This window comes from Carassius gibelio, chromosome B12 (assembly GCF_023724105.1).
Source record: "Carassius gibelio isolate Cgi1373 ecotype wild population from Czech Republic chromosome B12, carGib1.2-hapl.c, whole genome shotgun sequence".
Taxonomy (NCBI): Eukaryota; Metazoa; Chordata; class Actinopteri; order Cypriniformes; family Cyprinidae; genus Carassius; species Carassius gibelio.
Window position 1 is genome coordinate 20,072,381 of NC_068407.1, and position 20,480 is coordinate 20,092,860.

The 20,480-nt window shown below is 34.3% G+C and overlaps 1 protein-coding gene across 1 annotated transcript; it reads left to right on the top strand.

Annotated features, from left to right (window-relative positions):
* The first annotated feature begins 4,221 nt into the window (after window positions 1-4,221).
* Window positions 4,222-20,038, top strand: gsg1l2b (gsg1-like 2b). The gene is made up of 5 exons (XM_052570133.1): window positions 4,222-4,715; window positions 6,629-6,676; window positions 8,222-8,374; window positions 17,269-17,380; window positions 18,555-20,038. The coding sequence occupies exons 1-5, from the start codon at window positions 4,421-4,423 to the stop codon at window positions 18,853-18,855; spliced, it is 909 nt and encodes a 302-aa protein (XP_052426093.1). The 5' UTR covers window positions 4,222-4,420; the 3' UTR covers window positions 18,856-20,038.
* The last annotated feature ends 442 nt before the right edge of the window (window positions 20,039-20,480 follow it).

Sequence of the window (20,480 nt, forward strand, 5' to 3'; positions counted from 1 at the left end):
CGACTGCGTGACGGTATACAATAACAGTCCCATCCAGCCTCAATTCAGTTTCATTGTATTCTCCGAGGCCATCTTGTAATTGTAACTCACTTCAGAAGATTGATAAATGGCATACTTATTGTAATGAGCTTCTATGATAGCAGGACATAATAATGAGCTCCGTGGCTTGCTGTGAAGGAGGCACAACTAGGAGCACGAAATGTCTCCATTATTGTCAAAGTTAACGAGTAAATAATGCTCTTTTGCCTTTAGGGGACACAGTTAATCAGAGCTTTAGCACATATATTGCGGCAGAAACAATTACGCAATAAAGTTTTTTGTGTTTTGTTTTTCTGATGAAAAAATTCAATATGGAAGCAGGTCTTTTTTCCCAAGCAGTGATCCGAGAATCCGTATATATGCTCAGTCTTATTTGAGCGCAGGTGTGTAGCATCATCTCCAGCGACTGCAGCTCATCAGAAGAGCGCTGGACATGAGATATACTGCTAGAATAGAGGACACAAAGACGCTCTGACCTCCACCTCCTCTCTCCGGACAGAATAATGTGTGTGTGCTGGCAGCAGATGCACCTGCTGTGCTCCTAACGAATCTGAGACCAAACTTTGGCAGATAATTAAAGAAAGTTGCTGCAACTCAGTGTGCAAATGTTGTTCGGCTCTGTGTGCATTCCCACAAGCATTCAAGACAACACAAACAGGCCTTTTGGGGGGGAATAAGATAGTGTTGCTTCTGTTTTTGAAGATTTATGGAAAAACAGTTTGTGTTATCTCCCAGAAATCTGTCATCCAACGTTCTCATTCCTCAGAGATGTTTATTGCTATGAATACACACACACAGCACACAAATGCTGGAGACAGTGCCGCTGCACTGGGAAACAAGCTCATTTCCAGCTAATTCGACTCAACTTAAAGGATCGTTCAGCCAAAAAATGAACACTTGTGCTGACAATTCGGTGCGTGTCACCTAAAATGACTGGTATTATAAAAATGGCTTGTGAATCCCTTGCTATATTATAACCACATCTTTTTATCAACTTGTTTTCTTTCAGTCAGCATAGGTTTTGTATTTCTTTTTGAAACTGCTTGATCGTATCCCTCATTGATATGAGCTCATGCACCTCAGTTTTTGAACATTGAATATTGCCAAAATTATCCACACTCTCAGAAAAAAAGGTACAAAAGTTGTCACCGGGGAGGCACCTTTTCAAAAGGCACATCTTTGTACCTAAATAGTCCATATTGGTTCAGTAAAGGTGCATATTAGTGCATAAAGTGGTATACAAGTGTACCTTTTTAAAAGGTACCAGCCAAGTGGCAGCTTTAAAAAAAAAATCTGAAAGTTCACGAATAAAAAGACAAAAAATCTCACTCAAAAACTGAAGAGCATAAGCTCAGAACAATAACCAATTAGGTTTTATATTACCAGTATTTGCTGATATATGGATAATACTTTAATGGTAATTTTTCAATGGGAAATGCACACAATTATAAAAAGTACAATTATTACATTTTGTGAAGTTGTGCAAAATCAGTAAGTTTTATATTGACGTGATAACATTAACTAGACTTTTGGAGGAAATGAAAACCCTCCCTGGGTAAAAATGAACAGAACGCAGCATGAATCTGTTCATTATGTAAACCATTCATTTCTCTTTTATACGAGACTTGAATTAAAACATTCAATTCATGACGATTGTAACACTTTTATGAGCCTTTTTGAATCTCCTAAGTTTGGGTTACCTGGACTTTCACTAGAGAGTGTTCACAAAGCGGGACGCATCTGTTACACATCGTCGTAAGGTTTCTGCCCTTGGGTTTCAGCTTGTCAGGACAAGGACTTGTGAGCTCCACCGACGTGACACTGACTTCATTCTCCAGAGACGTCCAGTGGACACGAGGGTGTTTCAGATCCTTCAGCGCTCTGTCACTAATATTGATCAGCCGGCCTCTTATCCAACACAGAGAAATGAATTAGGTGGCAAATCAAGCATTTTGTTTTCCACAGTGTCCTTCAAGAGAACCTGAGATCAAACACAGTCACACAAACCAGCTGCATTTCTGCTGTGAAATCAATCAGATATAGTAGAAATGCAAATTTCAGTGTCATTTTCGATTGATTCCATTGAAATAGGTTTTTATTCTGCATTTTTAAATCCTCTGTCAGTAGATTCATCCTGATGCTTCTCCTTCCACAATTCACCTAGAGTAAGTTCAACAACATCTCCAGAAGCATTCAACAGACACAAAATGAGCCCTTTGGGGGGAATATTTATGGAAAATGGCAGTGTTTCCACTTTAAAATGAGTCAGGTGTGGAAGCTAGAATACTCCTAATGAAAATGTATGCTTTCAGTCTTATCTAGCTACTAGCTCTGTACACTCTTAAAAATAAAGGTGCTTCCCGATGCTATAGAAGAAGCTTTTTGTCTAAAATGGTTCCATAAAGAACCTCTGAAGAACCTCTCTGTTTCACAAAATGTTCTTTGTGGCAAAAGAAGGTTCTTAAGATTATAAAAAGAAAGAGATGGTTATTTTAAGAAACTTTGACTGAATGGTTCTTTGTGGAACCAAAAAATGGTTCTTCTATGGCATCACTTGAAGAACCTTCTGAAGCACCTTTATTTTTAGGAGTTCATAACTGTACACTGTCAGAAGTGTTTTTTAAGCTGTAAATAAAGATTATTGGACTATGTTTCACAAGAAAATACAATTTCAGTTTTCATTTCAGTCGCTTGGGATTCTGTGGAAAATCGATCTATTTTTGTTTAGGTCCTACTAGTAGCTTGCTGTACCAGCAAAATAAAATGGTTACTGCATTTAATATGTGTCATGTGTAAATTACGGTTATTTTGTCATCCCTGTCAGACTGAGGTGACATCTCAAAAGATGAAGATGAAATCCTGAAATCTCAAATGATACGTCCGTCAATGTGAACGGATGTGATTTGTCAATAATTTGACATCGGACACACTGCTTTTGTGTCTGACAGCGTTTTGTGTCTCCCATATTGAGAGATTGCTAGGGGGAAATGCTACTTTATATATCAGACTGATACAAAATCATTTCTATTTGTCACTTCTGTAGCCTATTTTGTTTTTCTCTCACTTACATTGTGTACTCACTGTAAAATAATGGAGTGCCTTCCCAGCTAACAGGGAATTCTTATATACATGATGTTAAAGTGGTCGTATGATGTAATTAAAATTCTTCCTTTCTCTTTGGAGTGTTACAAACTGTTAGTGCATAGTTTCAAACCCAAAGAGATATTCTTTTAAAAGTTAAGACTCGTCCACACACCCCTTAAACGCCTTGTTTAAACACGCCCCCACATGTCTATGTCGCTATGTTTATAATGGGTTTTATTGGTTTTATCTCTTCGCGGACGGCATCACAGTAAGATAAGGGGTGTAACATTTCCTTCACATGCTGGAAGTATTCGGCCAATCACAATGCACTGGATAGCTGGCCAATCAGCGTACACCTCGCTTTTCAGAACGATAAGCTTTGTAAAATATCAACCGTTTCAAAAATTCAAGGCATAGAGAAGCAGCAATAATGTACAGTATGTACAGTATATTAACCTTAAAATGCATAAACACATTGCATTACACCAGACACACAAACTATTGTTCTTTTTAGCAACATCATATGACCCCTTTAAGACGAAACATTCCTAAAGTATGCTAATGTTTATGCAGCATTCTCATAACTTTAATAATGTTTGATAGCCTTTATGTTCTCATTAGATCATTATGTTGAAAAGAGATCAACATTCTCAAATGCTATTTGTAGCTACTCAAACGTTCTCATAATCTTGAGAGAAAACGTAGAATATTACAAATAAAACTTTAAATAAGATTATATTTTGACTGAAAATACAGTGATAAGAAGGTAGTATAGAAACGTTTTTGTAACCTTCCCATAATCTTCACATCACGACAATGAAAAAAGCATTTTTAATGTTCTTATTATAAATCAGAATGCAAATAACTTTACGTTTTGGGTGAAAATAGTTAGCAGTACGTTTCTGCTACCAATAATCGTCATAAACTTTTAACGTTTTAAAAACATCTCAAAACACGTTTTTATAGCCTAACCTAAAACTGATACCCTAAACGCTAGAGATAGCCTAATAGCAAACACTTGTTGTAGTCCACTGTGTCAGCTCACAAGGAAGGAGATCCAGATGTTGCCAGGGTTATTTGTGAGCACTGGATCCATGCTGATTTACATATTTGAGGGGGAGTATCTGACTGGGCGCCGTGGCCTCGTGCTTTCATTGTGAGTCTGACATCACATGAGAATGAGTCGCGCAGGAGCTCCGCGTGCAGAACTCTGAGCAGCGCGAGCAGCACTGCACGATAATACATGACACACCACCGGGGTTAAACTGCAGCGGGACCCGTGTTCCTCATCCCGGGGATGGACCGGCGGCGGAGAGCCTCGCTCGCGCTCACCTTGAACTTCCTCGCGCTGATCCTCGCCATCTCCGCGCTGACCACCAGCTACTGGTGCGAGGGGAACCGGAAAGTTGTCAAGCCCTTCTGTACCGGACCGGTGACCGTCAAACAGACGCACTGCATTAGATACAACAGCTCGAACATCACCGACAGCCGGCTGGTTCAGTATATCTGGGAGACCGGCGAGGATAAGTTTGTTCTGAGGAAGTTCCACACCGGCATCTGGTTCTCCTGCGAGCAGAACGTCGACCTTGTCGGTAAGAATGCGGATTTTCTTCCAATCACACCAGCAAAGGGCAAAACAACAACAACAACAAAAAACACACACATTTCGTTAACGTTCCCATTAAGATTCAAAAACGTTATTTCTAAATATTTTTTAAACGTTTGAACGTCCGTTTTTAATGTAGAAAGAATGTTTATTTTCATGACCGTTATAGGAACATTTCAAAACGATATGAGAATGTTACATTTGAATGTTCTCTTAACGTTTAAAATACCTAATTTTCACATTTAAAGAACGTTTTTTCTGTCCGAACGTTGGAGGAGCGTTTCATTCTGTCATTTTGAAACTGTGTTATTTCTGAATGTTTTTAACGTCCATTAAAAATCAAATTAAAAAAATAATAAAATAAAATAAAAATCTAAAAAGAACGTTTCTTCTTGTTTATGCATTGTTGAGGAACATTCCATTCTATCATTTTGAAAACGTTCTGAAAATGTTACATTTGAATGTTCTCTCAACGTTTAAAACACCCATTTGTTAACATTTAAAGAATGTTTTTCTAAGTTATCCGAGTGTTGGAGGAACATTTTATTCTGTAATTTTCAAACTGTTATAAATGTTATTTATGGTTGTTTGTTAAATGTTCGAAATGGCCATAAAATAAATAAATAAATAAATAAAAATCAAATAAGACCGTTTCTTCTTGGTTATGCCAATGTTAGAGGGACATTCCTTTCTATCATTTTGAAAAGGTTATGAGAATGTTACGTTTGAATGTTCTCTCAATGTTTAAAACGCCCATTTGTTAACATTTAAAGAACATTTCCTTGGTTATGCAGACATTAGAGGAACATTGCATTATATTGCTATGAAAATGTTATGAGAATATTACTTTAAGAATTTTTTATCTTATAACCCTTCTAAGGTATTAGTGAAAGTCAGCATTCCCTGTTAGTTGGGTTGGCTTCATCCAAAATCCATCCCAGTGTGAATATTGTCCTTCCTAACATCACTAAGTAAATAATGATGATGAATATCAAACAAGTGTTTCCTTTTTAAGATTCATTAATGGCAGGTGATGCTGTAACCTGAATAGCAGCTCATAAACCTCACGTTTTCATCATATATGTATTGGGATAAACTTTTTGACAGGTGATTTCATTTAATTAGGGTGTTCTGTCTATCAGTTATTGGACGCACCTCTAAACCTACTGACCCGTGTCCATTACCCATTCAGCCAAACAGCGGTTTTCTTCTAGGACTAGCTGCAGTTGTTTGAATAATGTTTTCCTTCTTTTTTGGCATCAATTTATTAATATTAATTAACAATGAAAACATCTACTAAAACTTTATTAAAATCAAATGCCATATCTGTTCAATATTTAATGAAACTGATATGAACTAATAGTTAGTTTTTTTTTATTTACTAACATTAACAAAAGATGAATAAATACTGTAACAATCAAACTGCTTTTTACCAGTTACTGTATATAATATTAATATAATTTATGTTTTGTTTGAAAAACAGTTTTTGATATTTCTATTATTTATAAGGATTTATGCAATAAACATAAAAAACGACATAAAACATATATTAATCACTCCAATGCATATTTATTCAGAAAATGCTCCTTTGCCATAAATTCCATAAATTACAAATGCAAATGTTTAAGAATATTTTACAAAAAGGCTTGTTTTTATATAATTAAAATTAATAATAATAATTTAAAAAGAGAGAGAGTATAAATTAGCTTACAGTTTACAGATAAAACAATGCATATGTTTTTTATACTACAGTATGATATTTTTTTTTTACCAGAACTTGCATCTAATCAATGAACAGGATTTTTAAATTCTCTCTTAAAATTGCTAAAGTTTTTTCACACATTAATAATCATGAACCGAGTCTCACACCGATGCATTGAATGTCTTTTCCTCTTGCAGGTGAGAAATGCAGAAGCTTCATAAATGTGGCTCCTCCTCATGAGAGAGGTACGTCTGCCACTCTTCATTATGAACTCTGGGGAATATTCTGATTTTGCATGATGTTTTAAAGTGGGGTGTCGCTCAGGTCCATTTTCCTGATGTCCACTCCTTTATTTTGCACCTGCTGTCTAGAAGTCCAGTCACTTTTAATCAAGCGTACTTTTTTTAATCTTTCTACCAGCCGTAGACCTGCCTCATTCTCATTCATGTAGATATATTTCATTCTCTCAGCAGAAGTAGCGCCAGCATCTTTAGCACAGTTGTTTCTGAGTGTAATTGATAGATGCATGATCCTGACTAAAGATCCCTCAGATATAATGATAGTTAAGCGTGATGATGATGATGATGATGATGATGATGATGACTCAGGGTGACTCCTCACTGTCATTCAGCTCATTCTGCTCTGACCGTGACAGAGCTGAGGTCTAAATCAAGAGTGAAAGTAATCATCCTTAGGTTTTATATCCCAGTAGATGAAATGCATGTATCAGTATAATGATATTATTGTAGATTATAGCCACAGAGTTTTATTGATGAGTAATCTATGCATTATGATGAAGTCAGTCTGTGTTTGTCTGTGGGTGATACATGTACAATGTGTTCATATGTGGCTCAACGACAAATACGAATGCACAAAATAAAGAAAAAAATAATAATCATAATTTGTTCCAAGTCCCTATATGGAATTTAAAACTTTATGCCTTTTATATGGCAGTCATAATTATATATTTTCATGTTTTATGTGCATAAATATTCTTATGTATGCATATATGTGTGTGTGTGTGTGTGTGTATGAATAAAGTGTTTTATTATATAAAGTAATATTACATATTACGTTATAACACATTAAACTAATCATGTAGCAGTGTTATTTTAAATAAATGCTTTTCTTTTGAACTTATGTTGATTAAAGAATTCTGAAAAATAAATTGTATCATGGTTTCCACAAAAAAAAAAAAAAAAAAAATATATATATATATATATATATATATATATATATATATATGAAGCAGCAAAACTGTTTTCAACACTGATAATAATCAGAAATGTTTCGTAAGCAGCAAAATCAGCACATTAGAATGATTTCTGAAGACTGGAGTAATGATGCTGAAAATTCAGCTCTGATCACAGGAATAAATGACATTTTAACAGATATTCACATAGAAAATGAGGCTACATCTTCCCCGCATTTGTGTGAATATTTTCATCATCCTCCCACTTAAAGTGCATGTGACAGCATGAAGATTTCTGTGAAATATGTAGATGCATCTGCATGCTTTCACAGATGAAATCTCCTTTTAAATCTAGTGTCAAGTTTCTGGTATATAAATATTTCAGCCGCTCCTCGACGGGTGGCCCATCTAAATGAGCCCCAGCGGTTCAGTTTGTCCTTCTCTGTGAGTGTCTGTGGCTCCACATCATCTTAATCAGCGGCTCCATCCGCTTTCTCTCCTCATCTTGATAGAACTGGACTCTTCCATCCATAACTTCCTCAGGGCCTGTCAGAAATTCCCTCGATACACATCGCTTCTCTCTCTCACATCCTCACAGGTGTTTTGTGGCTCTGCATCGTAGCCGAATGTCTCTACATCTTACTGCTGGCCACCGGAGGAATACTCATGTCCATCGAGGTCTGCCATTTTGGAAACCTCATCGATGGACTGAAACTGAATGCCTTTGCTGCCATATTCACAGTCCTGTCAGGTAACATGTTGCATGTAGGGTGGCATTTCCATAAAACCAAAAAACTGAGCATTAAAGGATTATATGTTGAGTCACAAGGACATTTTTACCATTATAAGGAAAAAAAGATGTGTCATCTATTTCGTCAGTTACAATTATGAATGATTACCAGTTAAATGAAGTTGATATTGATAAAAGCTATCTTTGCCATTCAGAAGTGGCATTTAGATGTATTTACTTTGTTTACTGCAGCTCAGAGATGCAATGAATACATTTACACTGCATTTAAAGTTGCATGCATATTTTTTGGAGATTAATGCATTAAATATAAAATATACTGAATACAGAGCTGTGAAACTACTTTAAATATGAAACTAAAACCACAAATAGGTGGTGACAAATCTTAACAAGAGGATTATTGATTTACTAATTTAGATATTTTTCAGAAATGAAGGGCTTGGCTAGTCAAGAAAATATTGTGTCTAAATTGTACATCACTACATAATGACTTGAACATAACATTAGCAAATATTTATCTATTACATTGCATTGCAGAAAGTATAAAATAGCAATCTTAAAAGCCTGCACATGTAGGCAAACATGGCATTTCAGAAGCGCATCCAGATGAATGGACACACTAGTTGTATATGATCAGAATGTGTATGGAATTACATTGGTTTCAATAACAATGAACGAAACTTTATAGAACATGAACGTAACTTTTTCAGAAACTATCAAAAATATGCCATTACAAACGAAGAAAAACACAATGAAAATGAAAAAATGAACTCAGTCGCACAAATTTAACATGCTCTTCAAATATGCTTCATTCTTTGTTAATGTTTTTCAAAGATTTGTTTTCGCTAATCGTGGTTTCTGAATTCATTGCCACAGATTTCGCTTACGTTTTAATTTTTCATTTGGTGTTTTGACACAAACCTCTCGTGGGGGCGGAGTTAACAGTGATCTACTCTGATTGGATAGTGAGCTTTTGATGGACAGGTGCTTTCTGACCAGGAAGTACAGACGCCACTCAGTGGCGCGCATATTGAAAGCTCATTTTTTCATTTTCTTCTTTTGTAATGGTATATTTTTGATAGTTTCTGAAAATGTTACATTCAGTTTTATAAAGTATCGTTCATTATTATTGAACCAAATGTAATTCCATACATGTGCTTGATGTCGCTGTCTCTGAATATGATGCTGAATATTGAGTGATCATCTTTTGTCAGGCTCTACCCTTCAAAGGTCAGCACACTGCCCACTGTCCCATTCAAGCCATATTGTTTTTGTATGACCTATTAAAAAATGAAAAACAGGTCCAGCAAATGTCCCTCTTCTATACTATCTATTGCACTGCTTTAAAGGCCACTAACATCTGTCCTCACGGAGATGCATTACTGGTCGATGTCTGTCTACCTGCAGGCTGTCCTCTGCCTGGGTTTTTGTGGTGAATCTCTTTGCATTAATGTGGTATCAGAGCCCTTTCTGTTCCCCAGATACATTTAAAAACATCCAGCTCAAAATCCCATATAAGCCTCACAGTATTGGTTAGCAGTACTCTTGAATGTCATCCAGGCTATTTTTGACAATTTCACAATTTAAGGGTTTATGGCGACATATGCGTCAAAATTCAATCTGCTTAAATCCTGCCCTACTTATTTATTTATATATTTCAGTGTAGCATTTACTTTGCAAGTCCATTGTATGGAGGGGGGTTTCACTGTACAGCCAATATCCTACAGTTATGCTATTATTATTATAATATCTATATACTGTTTTATAATATTTTTCATAATACATAACATACTACTACTACTACTATTACAATTGCTACTACTAATAATAATTAATTGCAAAAAGTAATTATATTAATATAAAGATATTATCATTGTGAATGTTATATTATATTATATTATATTATATTATATTATATTATATTATATTATATTATATTATATTATATTATATTATATTATATTATATTAAGTTTAGAGCTTTTTTGATCCCCATGGGGTAATTAATTTAAGCTTACATGGTGCCTCACATAAAACACTTGACATATACAATTACAACACATAAAAAAATAAATAAATAAAGTCACCTATGTGTGTTACATAACCGTATTGCTTCAGGCACAAAAGTAAATTTATAACGATTAGTAGAGCATTTAATTGCTCTTAAACGTCGCCCCAGGGGCATCCACTCAAAGTCCTAGTGCAGCGGATGAGTACTATCTCCTAATATTTTGTTTGCCATCCTCATCACCCGCTGTTCATAATAGGAAGTAAGGCTTCTTAAGGGGACACCCATGATTTTAGAGCACGTGCTAACAATACCTTGCAACCGATTTAAGTACTTTCAACAAATGAATTATAAAAAGACTTAAGGACAACTCTCTGTACATTAAAAGAATTGAGTTTTCTCAGCACAAACCATCTTTGATGTGACTTTTTGATGATTCCCTCAGAATTATGATCAAACTTTAACTTGTTGTCAAAAACCGTACCCAGGTAATTATATTGTTCTACTTCTTCTACATGTGTGCCATTAATGACTATCGGTTGAAGTGCTAATGTCCTCCTGCTAAAATTAATAATCATATCTTTAGTTTTTGAGACATTCAGATCTAGTTTCATATTACTGCACCAAGAGATAAAATTGTACAAAACAGAACCATATTCCTGATATGAATGTGAAAGCAAGGAGAGCAACACAGTATCATCTGCATATTTTACCAAGTAACTATTATCTTGCAAACTCTGACAGTCATTTGTATATAATATAAACAAAATAGGAGAGAGCGCACACCCTTGTGGGATACCTGTGGAGATATTTACAACATCTGATAACACCTCATTAATCCTAACCCTTTGTTGTCTGTCTGATAAAAAGTTCATAATCCATAAAACTAATCCATGATTAAAATTAAACTGACTGATAAGTTTTTGCCCCAACATTACAGGTTGCAAAAGATTAAATGCAGATGAAAAATCTACAAACAAAAGCCGCGCAAATGCTCCGCTGTTTTCCAGATGATGCAGTTTTGCATCATCTACGCCTCTTCCAGCGCGAAATGCAAACTGCAGCGGATCTAAAAGTGGTCCAGCAACTGTCATTATATACCTCTTGATCAATTTTTCAAAAATCTTCATAACTAAGGAGGTCAAGGCGATTGGACGGTAATCTTTCAAGGAATTTGGTTTGATTATATGATATTATATTTGATTATATTATATTATATTATTATCAAGTCTATAATATGAATTGTCAAGCTTAGGTATCTTACCTGCATATTATTATTATTATTATTATTATTATTATTATTATTATTATTATACTAATAAAATAGTGCTCATATATTGTCATTGTGACTATTTATATTATATTATATTATGTGAGAATGTAATAATAACAAATGAATAATATCTTCCTTTGTAAAAAAAAAAAAATCCTAGTAATTAATATATTTCCTTACACACTTCAGAATTACTATTAAATGTTTGCACGTCACATTTATTGTTATTCAAATTAATACCTTCCGTATCATAAAACATGCACTTCTGTATTTAAATGAGGCCTAATTGTAGAGTAAGATTGCAGAGACCTTTTGCTTTATTACTGCATAAAGTTTGAGGGATGATCTTACGGCCCTCTGTCATCTCTTTCTTGAGCTTCATGAGAGAGTGGGATCATGAACGCTGTGCATCATGGGAAGGGGGCTACAACCTCAATTATCTTCTTTCCTCATTTGACACAATCAACAGAAGAGAGCAGTCGACTGCATTCTTAACACACCAGACGTTTAAATGCAGTGAAGCATTAAGTAAGTTTTAGCAGTGACACAAATATAATTATGTTTTGTGACTTTAATAACCCATTATTTTTGCTTGATTGAACTTGTATTTTAGAGCAGTTCTAGATTCAAGTGTTTAGACAGTAGAAAACACCATAACCTTACTTTATTACACAATAGCAATAAACATTTTGTATGTTCCTAAAGTAAAGGGATATGCTAAGCGAAACTTTAAGAATTTTGTCATTATTTGCGTATCTTTGTGTTGTTCCAGACCTGCATTTTTTTTTATAATAATAATAATTAATAACATTATATTATATTATGAAATTAATCACGATTAATCCCAGCTAAAATTTACGTTTTTAAATATGAATGTAGAATCAGCATAAAGACAGTGTATTTTTAATATTTGTTTAATTGTGTATTTTTTATGACTGAAGGCGAGTACTTCTGATGTCTCTAGGAAATTATAGTTTTTTTCCAAATTTTTATCCTTTAACTTTAGACATTCAACATAAAATTAGTCACAGAAATAAAGCGTTATGAACATAGCCTGCTTATTTAGTCGAGTCGGTTTCTGTTTATTTGTAGTCACATACATCACATTTAGAAAGAAATATGATTTCTATATTTTTTATAAAAGCTCCCGAACAAAAAACATTATTATATTTATGACATAAGCTACGCAGAGCTAAACTCAAGAGGAGAATTATGAAAGATAAAAGATAGAGATAGAGATGTGATGGAGAATAAGGAGCTGATGTCTGATTTATTAAAGTGGTAGCATTTACCATGTTTACTATGGTAACGTTAATGGCTAGCGTGCACAGTCTTTTGCTTCGCTTATAAATATTTCTGACCTTGTATGGTGATTGTAATCCACATCGGATCAAGTTATTTCAAACACTCGCTGTTGACTGAAAGTGAGTTTTGAGCTCAACTTATTTTAAAAAGTTTTAATGCTGGTGTTAAAGCTGTTATCTTTCTGAAATGATCTCCAGCGCTGAGCTCTCCAGACTCAGACAAACTCCGACCTTTGTTCATAATTAAACACATTTGAATCCTTAAAGCTACAAAAGTTATTGAGCTCCCCCTTTTTTTTTGTTCTTTGATTAACAGAGATCACAGGAGCTGGGTTATTCGGCTGCTATTACTATTACTTTTTATTACTTTAAACACTGAATTTTCCATTATTTGTGACACAATCCTTCACTGCCAAACATGGCATTTTTCTGGTTTTCACATTCTCACTGTTATATTCTCAGGGGCACTATTACACATCTCCTGAATGAGTCTAGAATGTGCAGATCAAAAGTACAGGTGAAGAAGATGCAGAAACAAAATATCTTGTATGTATGCATATGCATAATAATAATTTAAAAAAAATCAACAATAAACAGCATATAAATGAAAACTGCCTAATGTAACAGAGTGAACTGTTGATCCAGGAAGTGTTAATGCACTGTGCTTTCAGAGTGCTCATGGAAGTGATCTACTGCAGCTTTGCTTTGATCACTGAATATGATCCAGAAATAATATTTGATAAAAATGAGATTTTCTCAGCTTTTTGCTCAAAATGTTGCTTTTTCTGTAAATGAAACCTACCTACATTAAAGTGTTGATTTCAAAAATATATATTACAATGTATTATATCATATATCATATCATATGTCATATCATATATTATATCATATCACATATCGTATATCATATCATATATCACATCATATCATATATCATATCACATATCGTATATCATATCATATCATATATCACATCATAACATATATCATATCACATATCGTATATCATATATCATATCATATCATATCATATATCACATCATATCATATATCATATCACATATCGTATATCATATCACATATCATATCATATATCATATCACATATCATATCACATATCATATCATATATCACATCATATCATATATCATATCACATATCGTATATCATATCACATATCATATCATATATCACATCATATCATATATCATATCACATATCGTATATCATATCATATCATATATCACATCATATCATATATCATATCACATATCATATCATATATCACATCATATCATATATCATATCACATATCGTATATCATATCACATATCATATCATATCATATCATATATCACATCATATCATATATCATATCACATATCGTATATCATATCACATATCATATCATATATCATATCACATATCATATCACATATCATATCATATATCACATCATATCATATATCATATCACATATCGTATATCATATCACATATCATATCATATATCACATCATATCATATATCATATCACATATCGTATATCATATCATATCATATATCACATCATATCATATCACATATCATATATCACATCATATCATATATCATATCACATATCATATCACATATCATATCATATATCATCTGGTATCATATACCTGTTTCATTCAGGGGAAGAAAAAAAGATAAAAGTATCATAAAATGTAATTTGAGCTATATACTGTAAGTTTTCTATAGCCAGTAGATTAATATGGAAAAGACTTTAAGCTCATTGGTTCCTAAGTGCCTCGTACACAAATGTGATGTGGCAGCTTTGAATATTTGACAGCAAAGGTTCATTAAAGAGTCTCTTGAGAATCTATTTTGTGTTTTTACAGTATTAAACCATTATATAGCTGGCCTGAAGGAATCAGTCACATCCATCGGCCCATTTGTGCTGGCAGTTTGCTGGAAAATGAGGCAATAGAAATAACGAATCATAATTCTGATGGGTTATTGTAGTGAACGTGGGTTGAACTGTCCGGGGATTCTGCTGATTCATGAATAAATGCAGTTAGCAAGCACTTTTTACTGTTATTATTCAGAAGTGTGTGTTTGTGGAGATGTCTGCACACGGACGGATGGCTGCGGTTGTCATGGAGACGTGAGGGTTATCGGTCAGACGTGTGTGAGGATTTAGATGGACATGATAACATAAGAGACACAAACCGCTTTTTATAGGAAGTCTGAAAGCTCAGACCATCTTGTTTTTCCTCTTAATTCTGTGAGTGGATTTGCAGCAGCTCAGTATGCAGACTTAGCTGGAAATAATGTGTAATTTACTTCTGTCCTTGCTATTTCTGGTGAGGTGACTTTGATCGTCCGGACTGCAGGTCTGACGCTGTTGATTATGTCCAGTTTGCCATCTGGCCAGAGCATTTAGACTGCTTTCACTTCCACATAATGACACCATTAAGCAGGAAAGCCTGACCTGCACTGCTGCTAACACACACACACAAACACACACACACACACACTCATTCATTCATTCACAGAGATTTCTTAGCATGTCCTCTGATTGATCTCTGATTATTCAACTGTAAACTTGCTTACAAGATGAGACTCTTCTAATTATTGGACAACACAGTCAATGCATTGAGATGAAATACATATATAATACATAAATAGCACACACACACACACACACAAATATATATATATATATATATAGATTTAGTCAGTCAGTCTCTGGAAATGAGTGATCTTTGACACTGTGTTATGCTGGACATCAAATGTTAATGACAAATTTGTGGACACATTAATGTTTTTGGACTTGTGGAGTAAAAGTTTTAGTTTTTGTTTTGTAATAATTGGCACTGAAGGCCCAGAGTGGCATGTTGTTACTGGTGTTATTATTTTTTAATTTTTATAACAAAAATATATTTATATATATAATATATTTATATATAAAATATGAAAATATTTAATTTTATTTTGTATTTATATGAAATCATTACACTTTGCATATATAGTGTGGCTATTATGACATGTCCTCAACTACATCATGGACAATTAAAGATGTAAATATTCATAAGTCATTGAATAAATTGAAATTTTCCATGTTGTGCTTTAACAACTAAATTAGGAGATGTTTCTATGTGTTTCCTAATAACACCTTGGCTGATGCATCATCATCCTGCACCCAGAGAGCAAGCAGTTTCGGCCCAGATCTGGCCCACATTTGGTCGGCATGGATTTCACGCGGGCCAGATGTGGGCCGGTTCAGGGCCGAAATTGCTTGCTGTCTGGGCACATGATAAACACCTAAATATGATACACTTTAAATTTAAATGCAGATTGCTAACATTGATCTTTCTCCATCTTATACACACACACATGGGGAACCATGGAAGCACTCTAATCAGTGTGGAAACACCCTCTTTTTAATGAAGGGATTTGGCTTTTTCAGCAACACACGATACTAACAGATGCAAAAAAATGTAGTATAAAGCTATGAAATCCACTTAGACCAACCAGACATTGATTTTCAAACCTCATTCTCTGAAAGCAAGCTTTACACAGTGCTGCTGCTCAAGTGAATCAAGTGAAATGAAGTGTGCAAGACTGTCCAGATCTTAAAAACGCCCTGAACGCACACTAAATCCACATCTCGAATTCCACTCCAGAGCGGTGTTTAAGGCTTGTGTTTCCCATCATGCATCATGTTGTGGAAATAAATCATGTGAATTTTTGCCAAGATCGCGAGAGGTCATGGAAACCTTTCCAATATAAGTTAAATATTAATAATAATTAGTTATTGCATATAGTTTGGTAGTAAAACAATGTGCTACACATTTTATTGTTGCATAGAATAGTATATTTATTTTAAATAAAAAAAAAAAAATTAAATTTTAATTTAATTAAGTTTTTTAATTTATATTTATTTTGTACAACATTTGGAACTGCTTTTAATCACTTAATTTGAAGCACCACAAATTAAAATTGTTATAGTCCCATGTTATAGGGACTACCAAACAGACATTTAGAAGTTGATTTTAAAATACAAAGTATTTAAAATTAAAATAAAGCTATACACCCTTGCATTTTTACAATTCTATAAGTGTGTCCTATCAGGTAATAGGTCTTCATCCTCACTTGAACACTTGGGCCAAATACAGGAAATAGATCATAGTAGTAGTCAAGTAGTCAAGTGCAATGTGGGATTTGGACAAGGCTAGTGTTTGAGATGCTGCTGTGGTTCATCACTGCCTCCTGCTGGTCACAGAGGGATCCGTCTGTGACAGTGTTTGTCTCTGCTCTGGTTCACAGGTCTTCTGGGTATGGTGGCACACATGATGTTCACTACAGCGTTCCAGCTGACCGTCAGTCTGGGCCCGGAGGACTGGAAGCCCCAGAACTGGGACTACAGCTGGTCTTACATGTACGCTCACTCGTGTCTAGGTGTAATAAGCATTAGAACGAATCCCAGGGATTTAACTGCTCTGGAAACAATGCACTGCAAATACAAAACCAATATTAAACAATGCTGGAATGTGAGCTAAACATTCTAATATAATATACAGATTAACACAGGTAATTTAATTGGTAGATTAAATAAGTCCCCTGTGATTGGTTCATGCGATAAATCGCAGCTATTGTGTTTGTGCATGTTCCACATTGGTGAATCAACTACATCATGGAACAATATAAATAATTAAAATGGTTTAAGAAGAATAAGACAATCAATAAGTAGAAAAAAAGTAAGTGAACAAGTCACACACATAGATATGTAATCACTTTGTTATGTTGAAATAATATCTTTAAAATCTATTTAGTAAGTAATCAGCTTGGTGCAAATTTCAAGTGTTCAGTATTTACTGAGCTTTGATGACTGATGATTCGAAAAATAAAAAAAATATTTAACTATTAATAAGAATAGCTGAACATAAATTCAGACATAAAACGTTTGTGTTACCTGTAAACTATTTAAAATAGTTTTAAACTATTAAATGGTTATTGCCTTGAGATATTATATTGGGATAAATGTAACTTAATGAGATTCATTCTTTACTTTAATAAATAGAATATTTTAAGTCATGTTTAACCAAGAAAATGTGACTGAGACATTAATTTATATTTGATAAAAATATTAATTATTTCTTTTCAGAACACCCCTTTACATAAATATTAGTGCTGTCAAACTATTAATTTTGCATCAAAAATAAATGCTTTTGTTTACATAATATATTCATGTGTACTGTGTATATTTATTATTATATTTATATAGATACACTCACATACAGCATATATTTTTTATATTCATATATAAAAATCTATAAACATAACATATTTTTCTTAAAAATATACATGCATATGTTTGTATTTATATAGACATAATACATATACAAAGCACACACATACAGTATATTGAGTAAACAAATTTTTTTTATTTTGTATGCGATAAGTCACAGTTAATATATGCACAGTATGTATACAACAATGCATGTTTTTTTGGGTCTCGCAGGTCCGTGATCTGTCCTTATTGATGCTGGCCTTGTTAATACCTAGTTATAAGACAGGTGTTGATTTAAACCCTCTTGACGTTTTTCCTGCAGCTTGGCTTGGAGCTCGTTCACCGCCTGCATGGCCTCCTCCGTCACCACCATCAACAGATACACTAAGACTATCCTGGAGTTCAAACACAAGCGAAAGAACATTGAGAAGAACCTGAAGATCAAGCAGAAGCTGCTGGACCTGGACTCTCCAGACCAGGTGTGGGACATGTACATCAGCTCCGTCCCCAGCACGGCCGAGGAGTTTCTGGACTTGTCCAGTTCTGGACGCAAGCTCTCCGCCAATTCAGTCTTCCTGGACCTCAACGACCTGCCGTCTCCTCAAGGAGAGGAGTACTGCTGAAGCCAGTCCCTCTCGTCTACGTCCCGCTCGTCTAGAGTCATCAGCAGCAGTGGAAGCTTCGACTGAAGGTGATGCGTTGAGATTATATACAGTAACTGTTGCGTAATGTTTGGTTTGATGTTGTGCTGTGGTCTGAAGGTGGTGCTGTGAGTTCAGTTTGTTATTAATGTGCTGCTGACATTGTATGCGTAAAATACAGACCTGCGATGAATGAACCACTTTCCCCAATCCTAGAGAATAAAATGTGACAAAGCATTTTTTTTTTTTTTATCTAACCATTGAAATTGCATTATTAATATTCCCATTTTCTGAGCGCCACCACATTCATTCAGTAGAAAGCGTCTTTTTGTGCAGGCTTTAGATTTTCCCTCTCTGCTGTATTATGAAGTCATTTCCAAATCGATTCTGAGGGTCTGTTTTTCTTTAGATGAGATCTGATGAGACACATGTTGCATTGCTGAGTGCCTTTGTTTCTGCTGTTGATCTTGGTTCTTTAACCGTAGCATGCAAAAGTCCTGGAACCGTTTATTTTATAGCCTATTTGATCATCCATAATAATCTCAACAACACGTATCAAATTATGGAAGGATTGCGGTTTCATTAACTCATCAGATCTAAAATATAAGTGAAAAATCAAGAGAATTATTTAGTTTTTTTATTGTTAATCAAATGCAAAGATCTGTATGTGTCTGTGAAAAGAACAAGAATTGAATTCTTGATCAGCTAAGTGCATGCAAAATGTTTGGGATAAAAGAAGTGATTTTTCTGTGGGACGCTGTGTTGTTCTGATCAGGACGGAAGAACATGATCCATGAGGTCAAGTTACTTAAATTCCTTATCATCTCTTTCAATTCTGTATATCTGATCTCATTCAATTAAATCACTTATCAATTTATCCATTCATTTATGAACCGTCTAAAGAGTCTTTGTACTGCCAGAACGAACTGTTTACATTTTATGTGCAATAATGAATGAAACATATAGATTATATGAATGATACTTTTTTACAGTAATGTACACTGACCAACTCCTTCTAGACTAAAGGTGTAAAATGCATGTCAGACTGGTCATGTTTAATTTCTCATAAGTGAGCTGATTGCTGTGATTATATGTTTGGTTTGATAGGTTGTTTTTATTTATTGGTTTCTTTGACTTTATGTTGATGAAATGTAAGCAGCAAGACACAAAGCAATCACTATATTAAATCAATGCATTGTTATGATGATAAAGAGAACCTTTATAACCTGAATCATGCGTTTATTTTTTTTGCTTAGAAACACTTGATTGTTTTGTCCAGAGGGTGTCGCTGTAGACAATATTTACTGAAGCGACTGACTGCTAGAGGGGGAATGAGAGGCTCATTTTTTGGATTTATTTTTATTTTTTCTCAAGAAAAATTAGTGCTTAGTGCCACTCTTAACAATCTTAAACCATAATATTGTGGTCAATAAAACAAAATGCATTTGCATTGTAATTAAATATGGCAACGTGTATAAAACAAATCACTCGAATGTCGGAAAATCCCAGTTTATTTTTAGGTACATAATCTGACCAGTTTACTTGTTAACCTAGTCACTTTAAAAAAAAATTTTTTTTATCTAGATTATTTTAAAATAACTTGCGAA

What these genes read in the sequence shown, in the direction of transcription:
- gsg1l2b (XM_052570133.1), top strand. Translation starts at nt 4,421, where the DNA reads ATGGACCGGCGGCGGAGAGCCTCGCTCGCGCTCACCTTGAACTTCCTC. An exon ending in GGCTCCTCCTCATGAGAGAG is followed by an intron (nt 6,677 to 8,221) that starts GTACGTCTGCCA and finishes ACATCCTCACAG; the next exon opens with GTGTTTTGTGGCTCTGCATC. An exon ending in GACTACAGCTGGTCTTACAT is followed by an intron (nt 17,381 to 18,554) that starts GTACGCTCACTC and finishes TTTTTCCTGCAG; the next exon opens with CTTGGCTTGGAGCTCGTTCA.